This window comes from Antedon bifida, chromosome 5, assembly GCF_963402885.1.
Source record: "Antedon bifida chromosome 5, ecAntBifi1.1, whole genome shotgun sequence".
Lineage (NCBI taxonomy): Eukaryota > Metazoa > Echinodermata > Crinoidea > Comatulida > Antedonidae > Antedon > Antedon bifida.
In genome coordinates, this window is record NC_136230.1 from 3,750,362 (window position 1) to 3,776,915 (window position 26,554).

At 33.3% G+C, this 26,554-nt stretch overlaps 1 protein-coding gene across 6 annotated transcripts in view; it reads right to left on the reverse strand.

Annotated features, from left to right (window-relative positions):
• Nucleotides 1–26,554, reverse strand: part of LOC144843172 (short transient receptor potential channel 4-like) — a 68,249-nt gene that overhangs the window by 19,328 nt on the left and 22,367 nt on the right. For 2 of the 6 annotated variants that reach the window (XM_078699911.1, XM_078699905.1), the window contains exon 1: nucleotides 11,628–12,161. The exons of 1 other annotated variant lie outside the window; for it this stretch is intronic. In XM_078699911.1, coding sequence (XP_078556037.1) covers nucleotides 11,628–11,674 — 47 coding nt within the window. In that variant the 5' untranslated portion in view covers nucleotides 11,675–12,161. Of the gene's footprint in view, nucleotides 1–11,627; nucleotides 12,162–18,977; nucleotides 19,073–26,554 lie in introns of those variants that run through there. 3 more of the 6 variants (XM_078699909.1, XM_078699912.1, XM_078699907.1) reach the window with 3 other exon arrangements.

Below are 26,554 nucleotides of genomic sequence, written 5' to 3' on the forward strand. Positions count from 1 at the left end.
AAATTATCATACATTTAGTGAATCTGTGAGATTCAAATCTGACAGTATAATTTACATTACGGAGTATGCACAATGTTTTCGATAAAATGGAACTTAACTTGTTCTCTTATAACATTAGTTAATGTCATATGCACATTATAAGGATGTACAAATTACGAGTGTTCTTTGAAATACAAGCAACATAATTCCTAGACGTTTTACAAAGTTTAAAGGATCATTGATTCGTATAGCTATAGGTTGTTAATTTGATTTTATTGCCTTGCGACGGAAATGTCTTAATGTACATTCAAACTACCCCTGAAATCATAATACACCATACACTATACTGCACTGTTCACAGCTCTAAAGGCAGGACTGAGCCTGCTACTGTTGAGGTTTTTTTACCCACATTTTAGCTCTTTTAAAGCTCACATAGTAGGCCTAACATCTAGCACAGTTTAACTTCCTCAGAAACTATTTGTATCAATAGTAAACATCAATATCTTTAGGCCTACAAAGTATAGCGGTATATAGCCTAGGCACACAGGTTATAACTGTGTACACTGGATCTACGGTTTATAGTCCTTATTCGAGAAGACTTGTTCCACCACCAGAACTAGGAGCGAGTCGGCCTCGAACCCTTGCCGACATTGTTGGCTCTTTAGGCACGGTAAACGGCGCCCCTGCCTTAACCGCTCGGCCATTTGACTCGCTGATTATATAAAACTATATCTTTTGGCCTACGAAATAGCATATAGCCTAGACGCCATTTCCAATCAAAATTCCTTTAATTAAAGCATATGTAATAATAACTACGAGGTTGCGTATTGCAATACCATCAGTCATCATCTCCCGCAGCTACTATACATGTTATTATGGTAATGAGCTTATATTTTTCCCCTCATAAAAAAGTACACTATTGAAAATGTTGATAACACCTGTGCAAATTTCCTGCTAAACGCAGTGTTCAATACGGTTATTGCATCTGCAAACTGAAATAATGTATAGAATATAGTTGTCATTGTGACCTAGGGACGTCAGTAAAACCTACCTAACAATTGTGCTGGGAATTGCTTTACTAATTTTAGAAACGCAATTATGAATCATTAACTAAAAAATGTTGCATGTGACGCAGTTACTAAGTACACATAGTGCTTAGAGTATACGCTATCAAGTACAAGACTGGTATACAAATGTTGTATACGTTCTCTGCATAGCAAATAGTATAAACATGTCAAAAGTAGACGCATGACAATTTAGAGACGCGCGCACATACACATACTATACACGTGCTGCATAGATAGGCCTAGATGCATAGAATGACACAATTCTGGTAAACGCTTAGACGCATTTAGACGCAGATGCATCACATGATAGATGCAGTTCAAGCGTAGATAATGACACGATTAGACACCTAAACAAGTAGACGCTTAAACGTATGAAGGGGTATAACACCATGATACAGCCGTAGTTAGAGTTGACGCTATACGTGACTACAGTTGACACGTGTTTAATCGTTAAACGCGTAAACGTTAGACTATACGCTATCCAATTACGAGACGAGCACATATGCATCGGTTTATTATACAAACTGGCTCAACCACATGCTGTAAAAAGCGTAAACTATAAAATGTACACGTACATACATATATACATATGTACATGTGGATATGTAGAAATATGTATATGCTAAATTGCAAACAACGTTTAATTGATTTATACCTTCACCTTATTGAGATAACATACACATCTATCATTTTTCAGTAAATCAATACATGTTACAATTTGTCTAGCATTAATGAGATTCTTTGGTAATTTATAAAGAATATACGACGAGTAGCAATATCAATTACTTAGTGTGTACATAGCATTTCTGTGTTTCTTTTTATCACTATTTTACATTAGTGCTATATACCGTATTAAGGCAAATTCCGTAATACACAATAATATGTGCATCACATGTGCTGCCTGCAGGCGTCGCATGTGAAACATGTGTGAATTTGTCTATGATAATCGAATCCTTGTCACAATTCCGTTCATATTCGTCCAACACCTTCTTACCTAATACTAATTATAGACCTACTTATGATCAATAGGCCTACAGTACAACACGTACTTGCCTGTATAAACAAACAACGTCGGTCACAGTGACCTCAGCACGCGCTTGACATAATTATAAACGTTACATATGGAACGTCAAAATAAAGGTATGACAAGCATAAAGAAAATGAACGGTTATCATGTAAAAACATTTTGAATTTAATTTCTCATTTAAATAAATTGTGGCTGGGCTAAATTTAAAAATTAATATCTTTTTAAAATTAAAGAACAATCTGAAGACATTCAGTGTTATGATACGAAATCAGAACTATAGTCTGAACATACCTTACCCCTCATAAACAACCATAAATACATATATCTCGGTATCTTTATTAAAAAAAAACAATAACATATAAAAATACAAGGGCAGCACAAGTGCTGAATTGGCGTATTCTTTACACAAAAAAGAGAATCAAAAATTACACAATTAAAATATATAAAAGTTAAAATGTATATAAATATATATGTCAATAAAAGAATTTAAAAAGATAGGTTCCAATTGTTGAACCCCAATATTTAGTTGTTTATACTTACTACGATTTTCTAATAATTTCATTAATAAAATACATAACTTATTAATGAGGGATTATCAATGGTATCGACTCATGAACAAATCGTAATTGTAGTAAGGCATGATAATATTAATTACTTTGTTATGACGAAGAACATATTTTTTTCATTAAAAACATCAGATTCCAAAACTAATCTTATAAATCTATAATATCCTGTAAACATATAGGCCTTTAAGCTATGATAACTGATTGTGATATTTCATTTAGCCATAATCAACATGGGAAAACAGCAGAAGGAATTTTGTACATTATCTATAATAATATAATATTGAATTGTACTATGGGCAGTTACTAAGAAATGAATATCATATTCACTGATTACAAAATTAAATTTATCGAAATAATATACAATAAATCAACATTTAGAAGTAATTTTAAGAACATTTTCGGGCTGAAATCGAAAGTTTAGAACATTAGGAACTATGCTAGAATAAGAAGATGAAGTAGTAGTAGTAGTAATACAAAAAGCAAATTCGCGTTATGAACAAAAAGGTGAGTAATCATACCTATCTGGCAATATTTGTTTAACAGAATCTAAAATACCTAAAAATACATTAATATGTATTCATTTCTGCGTTATTATCAAATTAAATAGTAATAAAAGTCACAAAGCAAATATAGTTTTTTTCAGTAAAACGTAATTTTCCACTATAGTCAAGGACGAGTACTGTTATGGATTATAGATTTTTAAAATTACTAATTTACTTCTGCTAATATAGCGTTCCTTGCGAAGTATCAATTTCCATACGTCCATGACATTCTCGGGTATGTCGATACCTATCAGTTAAGCTTGGTTCTCACTAGCGACGCAACGTAACGCAATCTACGCAATACGTCGTTGCGGTGCGTCCTAGTGGGAACCACGCTTTAGGAGTGGGGAATATAAACGACTTTTGGAGAGGCAGGGGATTAAAATGGATCCGGCTTGTGTGGGGGTGGGTCCCTTATTAAATTATAACAACAATATGTTTAATCAAGGCACACACAAGCACTATATCACAGCGTCTGCCTAGAAGCTACCTAAGTAAAAAATTGCTTACAGTTTTCAAGGGGCGTCGCGTGACACTGAATGTCCAGGGGCGTCATATGACACTGAATGTCTACGGGGGCATATTTGAAATGGGGTACAAAGGGCATGATTTTCTTCGAAATACTTTTTTTATTTTGCATTGAATTTCACGGCTGTTGGTTGTTATTATTGGGCTTTCGATTTGTGATGATCGGAGACCTAAGAACTAGTTACGGTACGTCATGTTAATTCATTGTGCGCATGTGGGGAAATTTGGATCACTCGATTCCTCGACACTGTTTTGGTTTACGTCCAGGCGAAGACGAATGACACAACATGTGTACTCAGGTTCTATGTCGTCATATCGACCATACCGCCTCGTACGTTGGTTTATTAAAATAAATGAATAAATAACTAATAAATAATTTGAGTTAACTGTCTTAAGTGCTCTTGATGTATATGTGATTCAAATGTACTATAGACAACTATAGATTATGATTAATATCATCTTTATGGTATAACTCATTGTCTATGAAACATTGGTTGGCGCGCATAAACTTTTAAGTCACGCGTAATATATTTTGAGCGTAAAAAACTGATAAAAAAAAAACGGTACTGATTCATGATATTTAAAAACGTGATATTTAGTTGGCAACATATCCGCTCAAAGTGATTTATTATTAACGATCGTATTCTGACGTTATAGCTTTATTTCAATCATGACAGTGTACGCGCCAATCAATCCGTCTGTTATCAATTTATAGAAGATTAAAGACGATCAGACGATATAAAATAAACGTTTCTTGTCCCCGTCATCTAAATCTCACAACGAGGTCAATAATATGAAATAGCGATTATAATAATATAGATATGTATTATTAAATTATAAAAATAATATATATATCTATCTCGGTATCTTTATTTCAAAAAACATCAAAACAATTCAAAATCCGTAGCAGCCAAAAAAGCTGGATTGAGGATTTTTTTGTACAAAAGGCCTTCAATTAAAAAACATCAATTACAAACAATTCCATACAAAAAAATAAAATAAATGGAAAAATAAAAAAAATTAAAGAACTATTTGATACAATTCACATCGTATATCGATACAATCCAATATAGAATTATATAGGCCTAAACGTACTAGAATTATAAAATTATTGATTATCGGTTTGCGATAAGCTCAGAAAGTATAATATATCCTCTCATACGATGTGTGATAATCACGTGATATTGCTGAGACGCATCGACTTGCAAACGAATTATTAGAAAATATTACAGTAATAATATAATACACCATTTCCCTATGATACTGAACATAATGCCGTATTGTGTGGAGATACAGCGGCGAATGCTTTCAATTGTCATGTATATACGAATATTTTTCATAACGTATTTACGAATAATTATGGTGATTTTTTAATTAACGAAAAAAGAAATTATGTATGCAGATAAGATACAATTAATTCAGGTTAGGGATTAGAGGTAACCGATTTAAATGTAATTTATTTGCTGTTGATGCACTAAATATCAGTACAAAATTTAAATTTAAGAGCGATGTGGATGTTTTAAATTAATTAAATTCTCGTTTTTATATGACAAAAAAAAAGATTAGACTTGCAGGTCCCAGTAGTGGCGGTACACACGATTATAAGTACTGTATTTAAACACATATGCCATTTTCTGTCAAGTATCACAGGCAAACTTTATAATACAGTGATGCGTTACATGTGGCGTCTGTATTTAGAATTCTGTATTATTAGAATTTGGGCTACATTTTTTAATACCGAGAATCTTTTTTTTTTATTTCTTTATACTGGGTAGCCTCTTCAGTCTAAGCCTGTTCTTTCAGAGCACCCAGAGTATATATATGATGAGTTTGTGACAGTGGCTTTGTGTGAACTAGTACACCGGGGTAACCCACTATTGCATGATATGCCTAAATCTAAATCTCAGTAAGCCTATACCATTATTGGCCTATTATAGTGCTTGCCTACCCACATAATTAGAATATAGACATTCACGCGTCAACCTGGGAGACCTTAATTCACAATATTGGGTTGAAATGGCTAATAATGATGATGAATTTAAAAACAAAATCCTATATTTTTCAATCTTTACGGTATTTTTTAAATCGTAGATGATTCGTTTTAATAATCACGCAGGAAGCATTTCAATTAAGTAACGAGAAAAGGAGGTTCAAAATTGATTACCAATATATGACCTTTACTTGACCCTTCTTAGCAAACCAATTATGTTGACAACCATCTTGGATGAGGCCGACTTGCACAGTTATGTGCTCTTTTTTAAAAATAGGCCTATAAAGTATCTCTCAATTGCCTAACTGTTATTATAATCAAATATATTAATAAAATGTTACACTATATTAATTTATATACAAACAATGTTATCACAGATATTACATTATAATCAAATACATTTTCAAGTATGCAGTTAAAGGAATTATACACATATTTTGAATGAGGAGTTTTTAATATCATCATCATCATATCATCATCATCATATCATAGAGGCTCCTAACTGTAAAAATAATTCCTCCGAATCCTTTACGTTGTAGGCCTATACCACAGAAAGTTGCTAAACTGAAAACGTTAATTTTCATTTTTCATTAAATATACGCCGGACGAATAGCATGGGATGCTCGCAATTAGGCTGAGATGAATAAAGTTGATCATCTATCTTCTGACTTACGTTTCGGATCAACAGTCACCATAACATAAACGTGTAAAAATCATATTAATATAATATTAATGATAATAAAATTAATATTTTGTTCAGATATTGAGGTCTTCATGGTATCTTGTTAAATCATATCAATTAGTAATTAGTACAGTCTTGTTTATTTTTTTCATTTAAATGTAATTTTACTTTCTATGGACCAGATATTCCGAAATAAAAGATTGAATGAATGAACGAATGAATATCAATTCAAATAAACATATCTTTTTATACCTTTGTTTACTCCATTCATTCTATTTTGACATAATAGAGAATACAAATAAATTCGAAAAATGTCGTTAAACGTCATTTTATTAATCTACGTGCGTTAAACAATTAAATCTTATTGCCAATATCGTAATTATATTACAGAAGGAGTATTAATGATTTACCTTTACAAAAAGGTCAACGTAAACTACACGCTGCACTTTAAGTGGAGATGAGATTAAATCTTATGTTTATGTCTACCCATTGCTAACTTAATTTATATCTTTGCGTATAGGAAAATGTAATCGTACAACCAACGATGAATTTAGAAGTGAGAGAAATATAGAGCGAAATTTCCAAATCGACACTCTTAAAAATTCACACTTTTAATTTTAAAACGTTCGGTGCTCTAATCGGAAAGGCTTGCTCGCATGTCATTTATATCTTGAAGGTCTAAAAATACATCAATAAAACGGTCATCAATAATAATGCAATGAAAATATGACAGGATAATTAACAAAACTGTGTACACGGTTTATATTCTATAGCTCCACCACCAGAACTAGGAGCGAGTCGGCCTCAAACCCATGCTGATATTGTTGGCTCTTTAGGTACGGTAAACGGCGCCCTGCCTTAACCGCTTGGAAACTATTGGAAACAATACGATACAGTACAAAGGAGCGTTCATTATTTAAAAAACTAATAAAACTAATATTAATACAACCCCCTTAAACAAACATACAAAGTACAACAGAACACGACAGTTATGAATAAAGCTTGGTTTCCAGGAGGGTTCCAACGCAAGGACGTAAGCGCAATGCAAGTTGACCAATCATGACGCGATGGATGAGCTTAATATTAGCGCATTATATTCAATAGTAAAGTCGATAATACAAACAACCCTAATGATTGAAATAAAAGGACAAACTGTTACACAATAACCAGAGACTAGAGACTAAACTAGAGACGCAACGCAAAACCAATCACAAGAGACAGATTATTCGAACTGTCGCTTGTCATTGGTCAACTTGCGTTGGGTCTACGTCCCTGCATTGTGTCTCTAAAGCGTGGTTCCCACTAGGACGCAACGCAAGGACGTAGACGAAACGCAAGCGAGTTGACCAATGACAAGCTACTGTTCGAATAATCCATGGCTTGTGATTAGTCAAATCACTTACGTTGCGTTACGTCCTTGCGTTGCGTCGCTAGTGGGAACCACGCTTTAATAATAGTTCAATGTAAAGTAATGTTCAACATGTTCACTTTCGCATTAGCTGACTTGGCATAACGCCTTTGAAAAAGAGGCAAACCATGAGGCTTAAGAGTAAAAACATGCGAATTCAATTTTGTAGTTAGCAGACTTGAAACTTCGTGGCTGTTTATTGCCGCTAGACATTATACCGCATACGACTTAGGTATTACAGTAATATCAGTATAGAAACCTAGGTAACTTAAGTACGGAAATATTAAAATAGCAGCGGTTCCGTCTACTTGGTAATTAAATCTCAAGGAGTGTCCAACAAATCGTGTGTTGTAGCATATGTTCAGATTTATATATTGTTTACAGAGAGGTGATATGCTTCTACTAATGATTTTGAATCGTATTACACGGTTTGTTTGACGTAACGATGGTGATACAATTGATGAAGATGATATGTAAGATGATGCTAAAGTTAGTTAAATGGTAACAATGATAATGATGGTGATAATAATAATGGTGACAATGATGACGATAATGATGATCATAATAATGGTGATAATGATAATGATGATGATAATGATGGTGATAATAATGGTGAAAATGATGATGATGATGATAATGATAGTGATAACAATAATGGTGATAATTATGGTGATAATGATGATGATAATGATGATGATGATAATGATGGTGATAATAATAATGGTGATAATGATGATGATGGTGATGGTGATAATAATAATGATGATGGTGATAATGATGATGATAATGGCGATGATAATGATGGTGATAATATGATGATAATGATGATAATGATGATGATAATGATGACAATAATGAGGATTATAATAATGCTAATAATGATGATGATAATGATGACAATAATGATGATGATAACAATGGTGATAATAATGGTGATAATAATGCTAATAATGATGATGATGATGATAATGATGGTGATAATAATAATAATGATGATGATGATGATTGTGATAACAATGGTAATAATGATGATAATAATGGTGATAATGATGATGATAATAATGGTGATAATGATGATGATAATAATGGTGATAATGATGATGATAATCGGATAGCAGTGATGATATAATGATGTTGGTAATGATAACGACGATAATTAGTTGATGATAATGACAATGATAATGATGATGACAATGATGGTGATAATGATGCAAATATTATGGTGATTTTATGATGCCGATGACGATGATGATGACGATGATGATGATGACGATAACGATGGTACTATTGAATGATGATGATGATGATGATTTTAAAGATGCGCATGTGTAATGTTGATAACGACAAATGCCGATAGAGTCATTATTGTGATAAATTATATTAATGTTAAAGATGAAAATCAATACACGATGGATGATGTGAATGACGATGATTAAGATTGAATTGATAAGATGATGATAATTGATAATCGATGATTAAATGATGATGATTTTGGTGATATAAAATACCGATGGTTAAATAGATATGTGGCAAAACATTATTTTAAAATTATTTAAACCTTTTTTCGCATACATACTTTCTTAGACATGATAATAATAATGATAATAATACAATATGTATGGTGTTGCTATGACGATGGCCAATCACGAAGAAGCTTGTTACACGGTGATAATAAAGTAAAGGTAAAAATAGCAAAACACAATAAAATAAAATAGCATTATGATGTATCATGCATTGCGTAGGCGATTGGTGTATTTAGGTCATAAATGCCAAATCAGTATTCAACAGCCATAAATGCACACGCCATTTATATTATTATGAACTTGCCTATGGTATTAATTCAAGCACATTAAAACACAGCCTTAAACCATTATACAGATATAAATGCATTATATTTCAGATTGAGCATAATAAGTCATTATGAATGTTTTTGTTATCATTTTACAGTTCAATCCGATATGTTACATGTAATGATTATTCGATTATTGGGAATTAGTTAGGAGTATTGTTGCACATGACACAAACATGATATATCTATTCTAATTACACAATGTTTATATTACATAAAAGATAGCAAAGCTGCGAACCACGCTTCAAAAGGAAGTTTATAATAACATTAACTGGTTGGTAGTACGTAGGTTGGAATAATAACGCAACGCTGTAGGCCCAACGCAAGTAATCTGACCAATCACAACGTTCTTCGCTTCTGATTGGTCAAATTGCCTGCGTAGCGCGTGTACGAGTTGGTAGCAAGCCAAGATTATAATAACATAACCTGGTAGTACGTAGGTTGAAATAAAGCTTGGTTCCCGCCATGACGCAACGCAACGCCGTAGGCCTAACGCAAGTAATCTGACCAATCACAAGCAAAGTTATTCGCTTCTGATTGGTCAAATTGTACGTCCTCGCGTTGCGTGTATGTACTCGCGTTGCGTGTACGTCCTCGCGTTACGTGTACGTCCTCGTGTTGCGTGTATGTCCTCGCGTTGCGTGTACGTTCTCGCGTTGCGTCCTAGAATTTGCACCAAGCTTTAACGAACTACAGACTACAAATACGAAATCAGGTGAATCATATTATCACTAATTTAATGCACAGTGTGCTACTTTGGTTTGACGCTTATTCAAATTTTATATTTATTAATTAACTTAAGTGAATTAAATATTCACTTATTTAAAATCAGTTTCTGATTATTGCAAACCAACACATACTACGGAGAGAACATATAGTGCATTTCCTCAAAAACTGTCTTTCCCTTTTTACATTTTAATTGTTACCATTTCATCTTTTTTTTGTGTATATTTTTGTTATGTTTCTGCTTTAATGTATATCCGTGACCGAACTGTGGTACGGTATTGAAAGTGTTATCAAACAAAATACAGAAATAAATAAATAACAGCCATGTTATTGGCGGTTCGAACAGGAAATTCCGGTCGCTAAAGCACTCTAGATCCACTCCTATTATACCAGATATCTATAATTGTAATCCGGAAAAAATCCATTGCAGGTGTTTCAAATATATATATACATACAGACTTATATCGTAAATAACATTATCATTAATTCTAAATACAGGTACACAAAACATGTTGGTTACCATGGAGTAATAACATGTTTGAATAATTACTTGATCCAAAAATCATAAAGGTACAAGGAAAGGACGGACTCCTTTTCTGGGAGGAGCAATACATCGCCAAAAGGCACTAATTCTAAAGTACATTTTCGTGCTCGTTTGCACTAATGTACTAAATTTCTCCGATCCAGACAAATGAGTCCAAACTTAATTATGTCGACTAGACTCTATGTTTACATTATTAGTTTACAGCCGAACTGGGCACTTACAACTATAACAATCTCAAAACTATAAATTGATATATAATAATAATATGATCGAAGTTGATGATTGTCATACTCCTCTTTCAATTTACCATATTTTGGGTCACGTGATTGACGGTATCATTTGGTTTTAACATATTTTAAAATGTTATTATCTTGCCATTTAATTTTAAAAATGTGATGGACATGATGATGTCATATCACTACCATATTTAAGCTTAGCACTACCATATATGGACACGTCAAATTGTTTTGACAAATAAAGTTTAATAGTGTAGACAAAGCTTTAGAAGTATTGTCTAAACAAGATATCATTATAATAGTTGGCCAAATAAAATACCAAGGCCTACTAGATGTTTATATAAAGATGACAGAAGCTGAGAGAAGCTGTACGAAGTGACCATCTCCCAACAAAATTGATTGAAAAAGCACACCACCTTAAAATCAACAGTAAAGGTCTAGCGCCTGTAGGCTAGCTTTAGGAGGCCTATAATTATATCTTACCTTCTGTATTCATCATCCACCTCGGGAGGATATTCCGGTGCCTCCATATTTATTTCTCTGTTTCAAAGCTTTTAAACAACAATTGTTTGACACACTTCAACCGTCCCAAAAAACATATTAAATCATACTACTCGCGTAAAATATCTCACGTAAATGGCACAAACAAATGCATCGTAGAGAAAGTGGAAAAAAGTACAGAAAATCTTGCAGAAAAAAAGGTTTAAATTCACCGGAACATATTATTAAATAAATAATACACACATTATTCATGAAGATGACAGGTATAGGCGCTATGCTTAATTAGAGAACAGCACTGCTGAATGGTATGATTATAAGGTATAGTCGTGTGCTGCTGGAAGTAAATTATCATTAGCTGCAGCAGCAAAACAGAACGCCACCTGCCTCAGGTAAAATCGAACCGAGAGTCAACAGAAAAGATAATCTCCAAATACATCACAACACTTTTCTGTCTAAATACCAAAACAAATTAATCTTAGACCGCTCAATTCCGTAAAGGTTTTCACGAGAAATAGTCCTTTTCTGACTGTTTCGACGCCGTCTTTTAATTTCTTTTTTGTTTATGTTTGAAATACAAAATATTATAGGCCTTTTTATGAGAACGCTTAATTCTCTGTAAAGGCGTGCATTGTGTGTTCACGATAAATGCCTGGTCTTTTTCTGGAGTTTTCAACGCTGTTTTTGATGGTTGTGATATTTTCGACTTCTGTGGAAATGGTATTATCCAAGCTGAATAAAAACACCGGTAAATTGTTTTCAATATAGAAAAAACTTCATCTACAGAACCATACGTCCATCAGTGTTTCGGTAAACCATGTGACCTTCAGAGTACAAAATCCGTTGTCAATACTACCTGAATTAATCGAAATCCTTCACAAATCCTACAAATTATTTCCATTTTATTCAAATCATACATAACGTAGAGCACGGTGAATATCTCAGTTACCGATAAAACCTAGATTTCTTTTAAATTATATAAAATCCATTTATGTCCAAAACTACTTCAAAGATAAATAGGTAATTTATCTTATAGGCCGTGTGACATCCTTTCCAATCATCAAATTTAGCCAGCAGTATGTACTATTAAATCCGTTTTTAAATTGCATCACTGGACATATCCGTTTGACATTTCTTGTTTTTCAATATTAGTATGTTTTCAACTTTTGGCTCGATTTTTAAAGTTATCGAATTTTCGTTTGAGTCGCTTTTACAATGTTGTCTACGTGTTTTACCGGTTTGCCTGCTAGGTTTGTCTGTACATCTACGTGTAAATCTTATTAGGCCTACAATACAACCAGGCCAACATATCGCAATCATGAGTAATAAATTGCACTCTCGGCCACCTGTGCTTCGCACTATTGGATATCTTAGATAATATCCAATAACGATCACGCTCGAAGTTAATTGTCGGCCACAAACGCGACATAATGTTCATATTTTAGTTAAGGTGACTGCTTTTCCCGTAAGCATAACTAAACTGATGAGTCACTTTGGTTATAAAACTAGTATGCAATTATTTCAATATTGGAAACTGTTTCATACTTTCTATACTTAAAATTGCGTTGGTATTACAATGAATGAAATACAAATTGGATATATATGGTATAGACTAATATGATAATAGAAGGTATTATAATTACACTCATAGCAAATATTATAAATAGTGATGGAACATCTATACGCAGCACGATAATATGGAACACCATATTATCTTTAGCGACTCATGATTGACCATCGTCTTAAGGCTGCTTCAAATTGTGACGTAACGCAACGACGTATGCGTAACGCAAGTGAGTTGACCAATCACAAGCGACATTTGTGATGATCCATCGCTTCATGATTGGTCAAATTACTTCCGGTGGTGCGCGCTTAGTCTTTTGCATCCATGGCCAAGAGGGAAAGAGATGTCAACGTCATTTGTGTGTCAGGTAATGTATTATGTTTACATGAATGTTATAGATGTAAGAAATGCTAAGAATGTTTACTTCATGAAACACCATTCTCATGTAGCTTCTATAATTTAACATGCGCTCGGCGATAAAAGAGAACTTAACTGCCAACGGCATTTCGAACAGCGATCACTAGTGCAATGCAGAATTCAGTTTTGCATGTCTCTGCAGCAGCGCTTGCAATGTATAGTCAAAAGCTGTGCATTCAACAATAACATTTAATTTACTCTTGCCGTCAGGAAAACTGATTTAGAAAGATAGTAAAGTAGACACGAAATTAAACGAATCCACTATTTGCAACACACCTGGGTAGAATTGACAGTACAAATACTTACATAGGCAAATTGAATTCTATATAATTGAAGGAGGTGGATGCGTATCGGTTTCCCCGCTCTACAATATTTGCATATTGAGTTGAAAAACACCATCTGCGGAGATTGTCCATCTCTCTAATGAACTTTAACATACAAAATATATATACACATATATAACAACAAAACACACTTTAAATGGATCGGAACAAAACATTAATTTGAAAACATAAGTTTCTTTACATTCTTTAAAGATATATTGTCCCCCAAAATCATGAAAAATAAAGATTTTTAAAATCATACTTTGAATAGGCCATTTTGCAGTATTAATGAAGTTATTCACTTCCATAAAAAAAGGCCATATATACATGGATGCAGTCGCGTGCTCAAGTTAGTGTTTACCGACCAACCGACCGACCGACCAACCAACCGACTGACTTAGTGAGCTGTAGGGTCGCGTTGCACGTGACTAAAAACGAAAAAAAATTATGATTTCACTTATAAAAAGACAACATAAACAGGTAAATTTAAACAAAAGTTATTGTAAATAACTATTATTTGACATTAAAATGGCATATTAAAAAAAATTAATTTTTTTTTCAGGGCCAATTATTATCTTTAAATCCGAAAGTGTACTGTGTAATCATTAGTTTTACTATTTCTATAATTTTATACTACATGTTATCTTTTATACATTACATTTGCGAAATAATAGTTTATATTAGTATTCCGAACTACGAAGTGTAGTTAAATTTAAGTGTGCATACTTTTGTTAATTTTTCAATTTTGTTTTGTATTTTTTTTAAATTTTGGATCTTTTGTTCTGGGTCCTAATAATAATAATGCTTTTTTCGCCTTTGTATATTTTGTTTTATATCATTATTAAATAATTAAAATAATAATAAAATAAATGTTGCTGAAAAAACATTACAAAATGGTAAAAATACATTTCAATATCGTTACAGTTACAAATCTAAATTATATTTATCTATCTCATTAACAAAGAGAATAACTGTATAAATTATGTTAAATTTTGTGAAATGAATTTGATTGATTTCCGTTGGTCAGTCGTCCAGTTGGTATTCCAGGACAATGTCCATCTGCCAGCTGGTATATTATAAGAAAGGGATGTTACAAGATTTATACAAAATGAATTAAATAAACAATATTGATTGTTATTAGATATTGACAAATAGTAATTGGAAGACATGTTTTTTAAATCGTACCTAGGCTGATATGATTTCATGAAGTATAGGTCCTATTTTAATTGTTATTTTGAACACGGTTGATGGGCTAAAATTTTAGACAGACCAATACCCCCATCCCCCACCCGCTCATCTGAAAAACTAATTAGTGCTGTATCCGCCAGTGATTTTATTTATCTAATTGTTGTTAATTTATTATAGGCTGCTACACCGCAGTATCAAAGGTGAATGTTTATGAAACCACACTGTCAATAACTTTATAGCTATATTTGCTTTGCTAATGAATTGGTCGTTCTTGTGGATATTTTAAACTTGAGTGAATCAAGTTATTGTTTATGATGACGTAGATGTGCCTTGGCCATAAAACTTGCTTTTAAATTAGTTTATTAAAAAAACGGTCCATATACACAGAAAACGACCAAAAACAAATGTATTGCCAAGCCTCTTTCCACGAATTATGCGCACAAATCAAGCATTCCTGAGTTCTGATTGGTTGTGCCAATTTGCGCGTCACAAAAAAGTGCTCACGCATGCACATTACTCAACGCTTTCGATTTCTAGTATAGAAGACAGGGTTTAAACTTTATATCTGAACAAGTATGGCGGCGATCGACAGGTAAAGGCGCGAAGATTAAAACGCTTAAAATGTTCAGACTAGAAAGTCACAAACGGAAAAAAGTGTACCATTAACTATGAAACGGAGAAGAGCAACATTCTTTATGTACTTTACCGTATATAATAACATATTATTATTTTTATATCAATTTTGTATTTTTAAAAAGTGCATATTATTAATAATAATAATGACACAGGTTAAATATAGCTATCAAAATCAAGAATATCATACATTATTAAGGTTAAACTGTATACTATGACTTTACAATATCATTGTTGACTGATGAGCAACGAAAACACGTTTGACATTATGATTTATTGTCAAATTGTTTGTTCTATCATGTCGTATCATTGGCGAAATGTAGGCCTATAAAACATTGCTGTTTCCACGTCAAAATGTTTAATTTCATTAGAATGCAATTTTCATTAAATTGGAAAAGCTGTTAAATACTGACAGAACCAATATATTAGTAAAACAACTCAATGCAAACACAGCATGTTAACATAGGACGGAACGCAACATATTAACCTAGGACGGCAAACACGACATATTAACCTATGACGGCAAACACGACATATTAACATAGGACGGCAAACACGACATATTAACATAGGACGGCAAACACGACATATTAACCTAGGACGGCAAACACGACATATTAACCTAGGAAGGCAAACACGACATATTAACCTAGGACGGCAAACACGACATATTAACCTAGGACGGCAACACGGCATATTAATCTAGGATGGCAAACACGACATATTAACCTAGGACAGCAAACACGACATATTAACCTATGACGGCAAACACGACATATTAACCTAGGACGGCAAACACGACATATTAACATAGGACGGCAAACACGACATATTAACCTAGGACGGCAAACGCGACATATTAATCTAGGACGACAAACACGACATATTAATATAGGACAGCAAACACGACATATTAACATAGGACGGCAAATACGGTATATTATTGACACCAACTGTGTGATGACACTGAGTGAGCATGTAGGAATAGTATATAGGAGAGTGAAGATGTAGGGCTTGTAGGCACCACCCTCCCCTAAATAAGTAATTATACACACTGATTTGTCAGAGGAGATGTACTCAGTACAATACAATTAAATAAATGGCCTGATGAGTCCTGGCCCACATGCCTAAACCATTCTTAGGGATTTGTTCTTACATAAATAACCATAAAAATGTTATATAATTTTTTTAATGTTACGTAATTTTTACTGAAATACAATAATAAGAATACATTGTTAAATTGCTTCGGTAGTCGGTGGCATTACAATTAAAAACTATTTTTAAAACATTCATGGCAGTTTAGGGTAGTTGATTACGTCAATCTTTTAGTTTTATGCCAGAAACAATCATAAATAATTTATATCAAATTAGACATACACATCGAAAAAGTAATGAAGACAATTTATAAGCTAAACAAATATAGACCAAGAAATAGATAAAAAATAGTCACAATCGTCACGAAAAATACAAAAGTGTACAACTGCATAATCATCCTATTTCAGAGTGATCTTGGGTTGAGATACGTGCATGCGTGACGTGTATGTCGTCAGCTAGGCCTACTGGCAAGAACAAAGTAATTAATGTAGATAAAAGCATTTAATTTACTCATTTAATAAACTAGAATACGAAGATATCGATATTCGCCCGCAGCAAGAAAGCAAAATAAAGAGAAATATATCATCGTCATACGATGATGATATATAAAAAAAATGTTGAGGTTTGGTGTTGTAAGACTGTTTGAAGTTGTTATTTTGTTTGATGTTTTTATCTGTGTCTATTTTAATTGTTATTTTATATATTTGTTCACTCATAAGCCAGAATTGGCTGGTCTTGTAATTTAAACAAGAGTATGAATAAATAAATAAATAGAACTAGTTTGACAAAAAATGTGTAATGTGCCCAAAAATGGTAGTGATATGCTCAAACTTAGTAGTGATATAACGTCATCATGTCCATATATGGGCACATCACGTTCGTTTGTCACATAAAGTTTGATAGTGTAGACAGAGCTTTAGAGAGCCTATCTATGATTTTAATATCCAAAGTCCATTATAAACGTAACTAAAAGTTCCTGGCTCAACAACATACCAATATATCATGTACAAATGCTATTCGAAATCCCGGCTTTTTGTTAACAATCCTTAACTTATGTTACAGGATACAATATTTATAGTCTCAAGGTGCAAGTATCTTTATTGATATTTTGTTAAACCAGATTTACTGATTCATTATAACGCAATGATGTGTGAATGACATTGGACACTATAATAATACCTGTGCACATGCGCACTTCATTATCAGGAAACCATGAGCAATTTCTTTTGTATAAGGATAGAATTTGGAGGATCGCCCTTTTAACTACCTTGAACTACCTTTTTATACACGACTGTGTAATATAAATAAAAATAAATATAAATCAAAATATGATATTATAAAATTATCATTAGTTACGAGTCGTAGCGATAGTAGTGCACCGACCCCCTTCCCGACTAATGATCATAGAGGTGTGAGTGGCCAAGCGGTCTCTTCTCGGATAAGGACTATAAACCGTAGGTCCAGTGTACACATCTGGCTCATGTGTACTTTAAAGAACCTAAAGAACCCCCACTTCGAGACGAGTGGGGGTTACCCCAGTGTACTAGTATATACACAGCCACTGTCACACACAGTATCGTATCATAACTCAAGAGGGCCCCTTGATTGCCAGCATACGCTGTTTACGGACACACTCTATAAATAAGGTGAAATAAAATAAAAACATGTTGATTTCTATGACACTCCGCCTCTAACCGACATACATGAACAATACAACGTGGCTATGACAGCTGACTATACACATTTATATGAAATAAAATACTGTATATAATTACATGTTAGTTCAGAGACTATATTCATAACACTGTAGGCCTATATGTATGTATCTATATAGTCACTAGTCACTTGGTGTGATACCTTTACCTTAAATAAAGTATTTCACTTAAGTCAATATATAAGGAGTGGTATTCACTCATTTCATTTTATGGTGCATCTATATTGAATAATGAATAAAGCCACTGAAATCCTTAATATGAGAGGTCTATCTTTTCTAAGTCGATTCGTACCAATATTACGGCTTTCCGGTATTGTGTTATAAGTCGACCTACAGTAATACTTTTACATGGTAGATATAATTCAATGTCATTTAGATATAAATGAACGGGATTCACCAACCTGATAGCTGAAAATGTCCACTACGGTAACACCTAATGACCAGTTGAAAACTAAATGGTCAAACATCGAGATTTCGGCAAGCGACACATTCCTATGATATACGGTAATAATTTTAGATTTTTTCGTTCGTATTTCAACAAACAATATGCGTGGAAATCATTGAAGCGACAGGAAGTTAGTATTAGGTCTATTCCAAACAAAAGCGCCTGGTTCTGACTGACCGCATTCGTATTATTAGTAATAAAATGCACTGAAGTACCAAATTCCTAACGGGAAAGTTGTTATTCTTTCACCGTCTTCTTTTCATCGCACACCAACTAAAGTAATAGCAAGTAGGGCTACAATATGTCATGTTTTATCCCGATGCCTAATTAAATTGTATGATAAAAATTATGAGTTCAGAAATTGTGGGCCTAACACAGGGCATGGAGAACAATACACGTCAGAGGGAAACATGTCCAAAAGGACGTACACAACAAGGTTCGGACCGGCCGAGCTTCACCGCATTAGGCCTAGGTATTCTGTACGGTAGCTCTACATTATACACTATTGTGTGTCAGCATAGATTTCCTTTTGGACAAATAAAATGAACTATGACATACGATAGGCCTATACCTCCATCGATCAATGTACTGCCGTAAAGTCTATTATTCTGACTCTAGATTGCACATGATCGATAGCACATCAAACACTTGTTGATCGTATACTGTTAATATTCATAACAATTCATCACGAGTTTAATTATTTCTGTCACACAGGTTAATTGTAAACAAAATCAAGACTTGATGAGATGAAATAGCCTACACCAGTAAGGCTATGTACAACCCCAACACTGCCTCCTTAACAGGGATGTCTCATGAATAGGAGTTGAAATCTAAGATATTTCCCCTCGTTCGTTTCACGGGAAAGTGTCTACTAAATTAGGGGCATTCCAAATGAGGAGTTCATTTTATGGTATTTCCAGAAAATGAACCCTTAAGGCCCATTTACACTAGGACAATAACGATCGACGATAAATAGATAGACATACATTTTTCTTTAAAAAATAAATTGGAAGAGTTTTCGTTTTAGAACTATAGGAAAATCATTTATGCTGTCATTGATAAAAATAATATTTTTTAAATCCGATCAAATGACGTCATGATCAATAAAAACAATAACATCGTTGTATTGCCACGATATTATTGCTCTTACTGATCATGACGTCATTTGATTGGACATATTAGTTTCATCAAAAGCAGCTAGATGGTTATCCTATAGGCCTAGTTCTAGAATGAAAATTGTTTAGATTTCCTTTATTTTATGTATGCAAAATGCATATTCTATTTATCGTCGATCGTTATTGTCCTAGTGTAAATGGGCCTTTAATCTAGAATATCTTTATTGCGTCTTATTAGCATTCATGATCGTCCATACAAATTATGGATACCACTTTAAATTGGACACATTATTAGTATATACAGCAATTAACACAGGTCAATGTGCCATGTTTATTGGCGTGCATGGTATCGCAAAACTGTTAATAAATTTTCATGAAGTGCTCTTTCTTCTATTAAGAAGCGAATATAGTAATTACTAAATTCTGTTATGGAAATGAAAAATTAACTCGGTTACCGGCGCCAATATTAACACGCTAAAAATGATTTCTCATAACGCATGAGAGACCTGGAATACGTGTCGACATTTCAGGGATGTTTGAGTGATAACTTACTTTATATATTTAGTATGCGCTAAGATGATTATAATTATAATTATATTCATCTTTCTGTAATCCAATTAAAATATTATAAATGTATACGTTTCTTATCGCATTAAAATTGAAAATCTCCTTCCAACAAAAATCATTTGATAATAATTTCGTTTATGGTGAAGGAAAAGGGTTACGTTGAAACTTATCCAACGTTTCGTGCGTTATCATCGCACTTTCTCAAGGTTTTGATGTCAGCTTGGTTTGCCGACACTGATTAGTTTTACTTTAGTGTTATTATATTATCTATAATAATTTTACAGGCTCAGATTTAGAAATATTGAAGGGGGACGTATCGTATCGGTATAAAGCTATCAAACTTTATGTGGCAACAAAAAATGTGATGTGCCCATGAATGGACACGATGACATCATATCACTACTATAATTAAACATATCACTACCATATTTGGGCACATCGCACTTTTTTTCTCAAACTAGTTTGATAGTGTAGACAGAGCTTTAAAATGAAATATGTATATATAATAACACGAATACTATAACGAAGAAGATCGTGAATAATTGTTTATCTTTATTCACGTACGCACAAATACAATACCAGTATTTTTGTTTACCAAATAAGAACAGCATTAAAGTAAATCTAGGCTTATAACGGTATAAAAATCCAGTAACATAAGAATGCAAAAGAATTTGAACATAATCGCAGGATATGATATAAAACACCAGCCACTTTCCATGAACTACCATTTAAAAAATATGTCAGAAAAATTATCTTCAAACACTAATAATTCTTCAAAGTTACGAATTAAAATTTAGTCATAATTATACTGCTCAAAATCAGTGTATAATAGGCAACTTCTTAATTTAAGATTACTTTAAGAAGACCCGATGTGTAAGTATCATGATCTGGGCAGAGACGATAGGAAACCAAATCATTCTCTTTCAAAGAATAATATAAGAACTATTGTAACTCAATTAGGGGTTATCGATATTAATAACAAAACAATAATCTCGGTCACTGAAACAGATACGTTCAACCAAGATTAATAAGTGACTTAGCTTGTAGAGCCAAGTATGCTCATTTTGTATTTATTTCTGACTGATTATGTAGGCCTAATATGTATGATAAATCAAAGTTCTGTGAAATTATCGGTGTTAAGTTGTTAATAAATGCTTATTAATAACATCTTGTAATAAATTACATCAATTAATAAGTATATTAATCATTATGAAAATTAATAGCGAGTGCATAATGTGCCATAAGTATTACCGAAGTTTCGTTCTCACGACTACGCAACTTTTGAGTCCTACATTGTGCGTGCTCAAGTGTTTCTGATCGTGTCCAGAATAACTTTTCGACCCGATAGGCCCTTGTGGAAAAGTATATTATGATACACGTTATAAGCAAAATCATAATTCGATTAATTAATCATGAATGTTGTTTGTACGGTCTAACCAGCTTCCGATGTGTAAACAAAATTTAGTACTCCGCACCGCTACCGGCGCGTATGACGTGTGCGACGACGTCACAACTAGGACCAGTCTACGTGTCGGATAAGTTTAAATTTAATTTATATTGATTTATCGTAACATTTTATTCCAATTCGTCTTTCCATTTGTAGTATATATCGCATATAAGCAACTCTCAATGCACTGCACATTATTACCACGGTCATTTATTGGATCAAACGCGTATGGAAACATACTCCCATAATAATACAGCTAGTATTAGTAATCAGCGCAAAGTTGTGTCTTGATCTAACCCGGTACCCATTTATACACTTAGGTGGAGAGAGGCAATTGTAAGTAAAGTGTCTTGCGGCGAGAGTTGGATTCGAACCACAATCTCACAATCAGTAAACCAACGTCCAACACACTGCGCCACATGCCTTCATTAATTGAAAAGATACAGAGTAGGCTACCAAAATGTACGATGTCATAACTGAATTGATGTTTCAACAATGTCCCGAAAATCAGCTGAAAACGTGTAATAAAAAGTCTTAGTGCTGTCGAGCTTGTTACGATGTCAGCGCACCACACTACTATTCGGCACGTAAGATAATTTACGATGAATGTATCCTATGTGTTGATTGATCAGTGTTATCATCATGTTGAAGTAACATAACTTTGTTATGGTCTAAGGTAAAAGGTCTTAAAATCTAGGCTACATAGCCAGGTCGAATGGTTTATACTATAAAGATTATATGAAAAGTACAGACGCACGACAGGATCATATTGTTGTGAACCTACGATTTTAAATAATCCACTTAAAGCATATTATTACTGTATTAAGTGTTAACATTACATAAACATGCAATTTGTGTATACGTAAGCAAAGTTTGATTTATACTGTAAAGCCTTGTCTACACTATCAAACTTTATGTGACAACAAAATGTGATGTGCCCAAATATGGTAGTGATATGCCAAAATATGGTAGTGATATCATCATTTTATTAATGTAATTAAGCTGTTGCTTTCATTAACGCGCGTTGTGAACTAGGCCTACAATAAACAGTGTTATGATTAGTCAAAAAGCTTGCTGACATTGCATAATCCGGATAAAGAGTCAACTTAAAGTGTAGTTACTGAAGTAACTGCAGTAGGATAATGTTGGTATTATGGTCCATTAAGGCCAACGCAGACAGCGTCGTACGACGAGGCCCGACGTCGAGTCGTCTCGTCGGGAGAAAATTAAACATGTTTAACGTTCTCCCGACGACCTAAAAAACTACACCCGACGCTATCTCAAGAAGACTCGTCTCGTCGGGATTCAACTCCGACAGCAGCGACGAGTCAAGACGTTTTGTCGGGCCTCGTCGTACGATGCTGTCTGAGTTGGCCTTAACACATGAGAATGTGAATATGTGTCGCCTATACCTTACAAGCATGAGGATGGAATTAAAACTATGATAATTATAAATTCGATCTCACTGTATTCCAAGAATTATGTACGATAATGTGTTACCACTTTGATCAAGATCAGACTAATCAGTAGAATTAGATCACATAATTAGATCAGTTTCACACTATGAAGATTGTTTTAATTGGAGTTGATAGGCATGTTTAACAACTGCATGCCTACTGCGTACATACAGAAAAGCAACGTGGTTAAATGCTGATATGTCAGCATGTGTTTGCCCTAAGATGGTAGGATATTCGACCTAGTGTTTAGGCCTAAGCCCAGCTAATTAAAAGTAGTGTTTATATTATCTCAACTATGATCATATCAGGTAGACCTACTAAGGATTAGTGATCCCACTAGAACGAAACGCAAGGACGTACGTACGCGCAACACAATAAGTGACCAATCACTATAGAGACGAATAAACCTAATTGTATCGTGTCATCATTATAAATCTCTGTCTACACTCTCAAACTTTATGTGACAAAAAATGTGATGTGCCCATATATGGAGATGATGATGATACCATATTTTGCACTATCACTACCATATTTGGGCACAGCACACTTTTTTTCAAACTATAGTTGATTCAAATAACGTATTATCTTATATAAAAGAAGGAAATACAATGTTTTGTTTTGGCCCCAAACTTGTTTGACAAAAAAAAAGTGATATGGCCAATTATGGTAGTGATATATGGCCAAATGGTAGTGATATGACATCATCATGTCCATATATGGGCACATCACATTTTTTTGTTTGATAGTGTAGACAGAGCTTAAGAGTATATTTTCTAGCACTTAGGGCCTACTGTAAGTATAATGTCAATATTAAAAGTCAGGTATATGCCTAAACGTCAACCACATCCTCTGACACTCACGGTACACGTCACTGGTTCACCACATAAACGTAAATGGTACATACATATTATATGACAATCCTACATGTTTCATATGTTTGTATTTTCATCATACAAAACGTACACATATTGTTTTTAGCCAACTTCATAGTTTTTTCATTAAGTCTATTTGCACGATGCGTGTCAGAATAATAAAGGTCGATTTCAAATAAATTTTGACAAGATGAATTACAACAACAAGCAAGAACTTATTAGAGATGTGATAATTGAGAATGTCACGTGAAAATTGGTTATTAATTATGTTGCATTAATAATAGTAACTCGATAATGACAAATGCGTAGTGGAAAATTGAGGGCGCACAACATTATTAATACAGGTTCGGTGTGTGTACGTGTTTCAAGTTTATGATTTCCAAGACTAAATTAAAATTTGCGTAGCGTCGAATAAATGTAATTATATTTCGTCATTAGACCTATATTTTTCACGATTAATATATTGATCATTGGGTAACTTGTAATAAGTGTAATATTTTAATAGTATTTTCCTTTATAAAAAATTGATAATTTTTTTAGATTTATAAATTTGTTTTTAAGTAAAACTGCCTGAAATTTACGTAAAATAAAAATGTAAAATTTCCTGTAGAAACACGATCTGCTAAATGTTGTGCGTTATTAATATTGTTATACAGTTATTTTTGTAATACCATACCATAAAACCCCGAAAAGAGGCCCAGTGGGCTTATTCTCGAGGTTTTAAAATAATATAAATTTAAACCCGGAGCTACTATACCCTTTAAGTGTTTAGAAGAGCCATTGAAGTGAGCGCAAATGATATCAAGAAGTTGGTGGCGCTCTTACCATGTAGGCCTAATATATTAAGCTTGTCATAATGTTTTAAATTTTGTACATAACGCGGTAATACTTTGGATGTAAACGTTATCTAAATGATTCAAATAACAACATAATATTATATATTAATATCAATAAATAAATTTTAAAACTGGATCTATCGTTTAAAGCGCAAAGGAAGTAAGAATTATGTTGGTGGCGCTCTTTCATATGGACACCGAAATTTTGTATGTAACGCGGTAATACTTTGGATGTAAACGTTATCTAAATGATTTAAATAACAACATTACATTATACATATATATAGTATTAGTATACATCAAACAATATAGATTAAAACAGGAGCTATCCTTTAAAGTTCAAAGAAAGTAAGTAAAAATAATATTGGTGGCGCTCTTCCACAGATTTGTTCAACATTGTTGAAATACTGTTACAGCGCTAATAATAAAACAGAAACAATTTGAATATGGATGCTTTACTAGAAAACGAGAAAAAAAATCTATTAAAAAAAATGATACTATTACTACAAATATACAAAAAAAAATTACCGGTTACCAGTGCAATGGATGGGCACCATCTAGTCTGGGTTCCAGGCGGAGTTTTGACTTAATATTAGTAAAAATATAAATATTTTGGCATATACGGCGTTTCATACGTATAATACTTGAGCTTGTATTTTCAGACAAAAATCGAAATAAAAATAATAAATTAAAAAGACAATAAATACAAACTTGAGGCAAGTCTAGGTACTATCTAGTTAGAGAATAATTCGTCATCGCAAGGGAAAAAACACATTTTCACAGAATGTGGCGTTATGGCATAGCCTACAGAAGTCGGATGGGGGTGAAAAGATGCCCCAGGTCAATCGACGGTTTAGAAAGAGAGAATTCGGCTTCGTTCGAGAGATTGTTGAATACAAAGGTTCGGGATTATATATATTTATACTGTACGTCTCGGATTGAGGGAGTGACGTGTATACCTATTACGAGATGAACTAGTTGTGTGAAATTTAATCTTATCTATGTGTTAATCATAGTGTCATAAGGACAATTTGAATTTCTAATAATCTACAGCAAGAACAGCGACGACGTATAAATTACACAATTCTATGAAATGAATCAAATATTAAGATATCCAGTGGACATCATTAGCTAATAGCTAGCATTGTTCCAAATCTTGTCATCAATATTGATATGCAATACAAAACAAGCCGGTTCTCGGAGTTTCGTGCAATGAGGCCTCTCAAACCGTGCAATTGA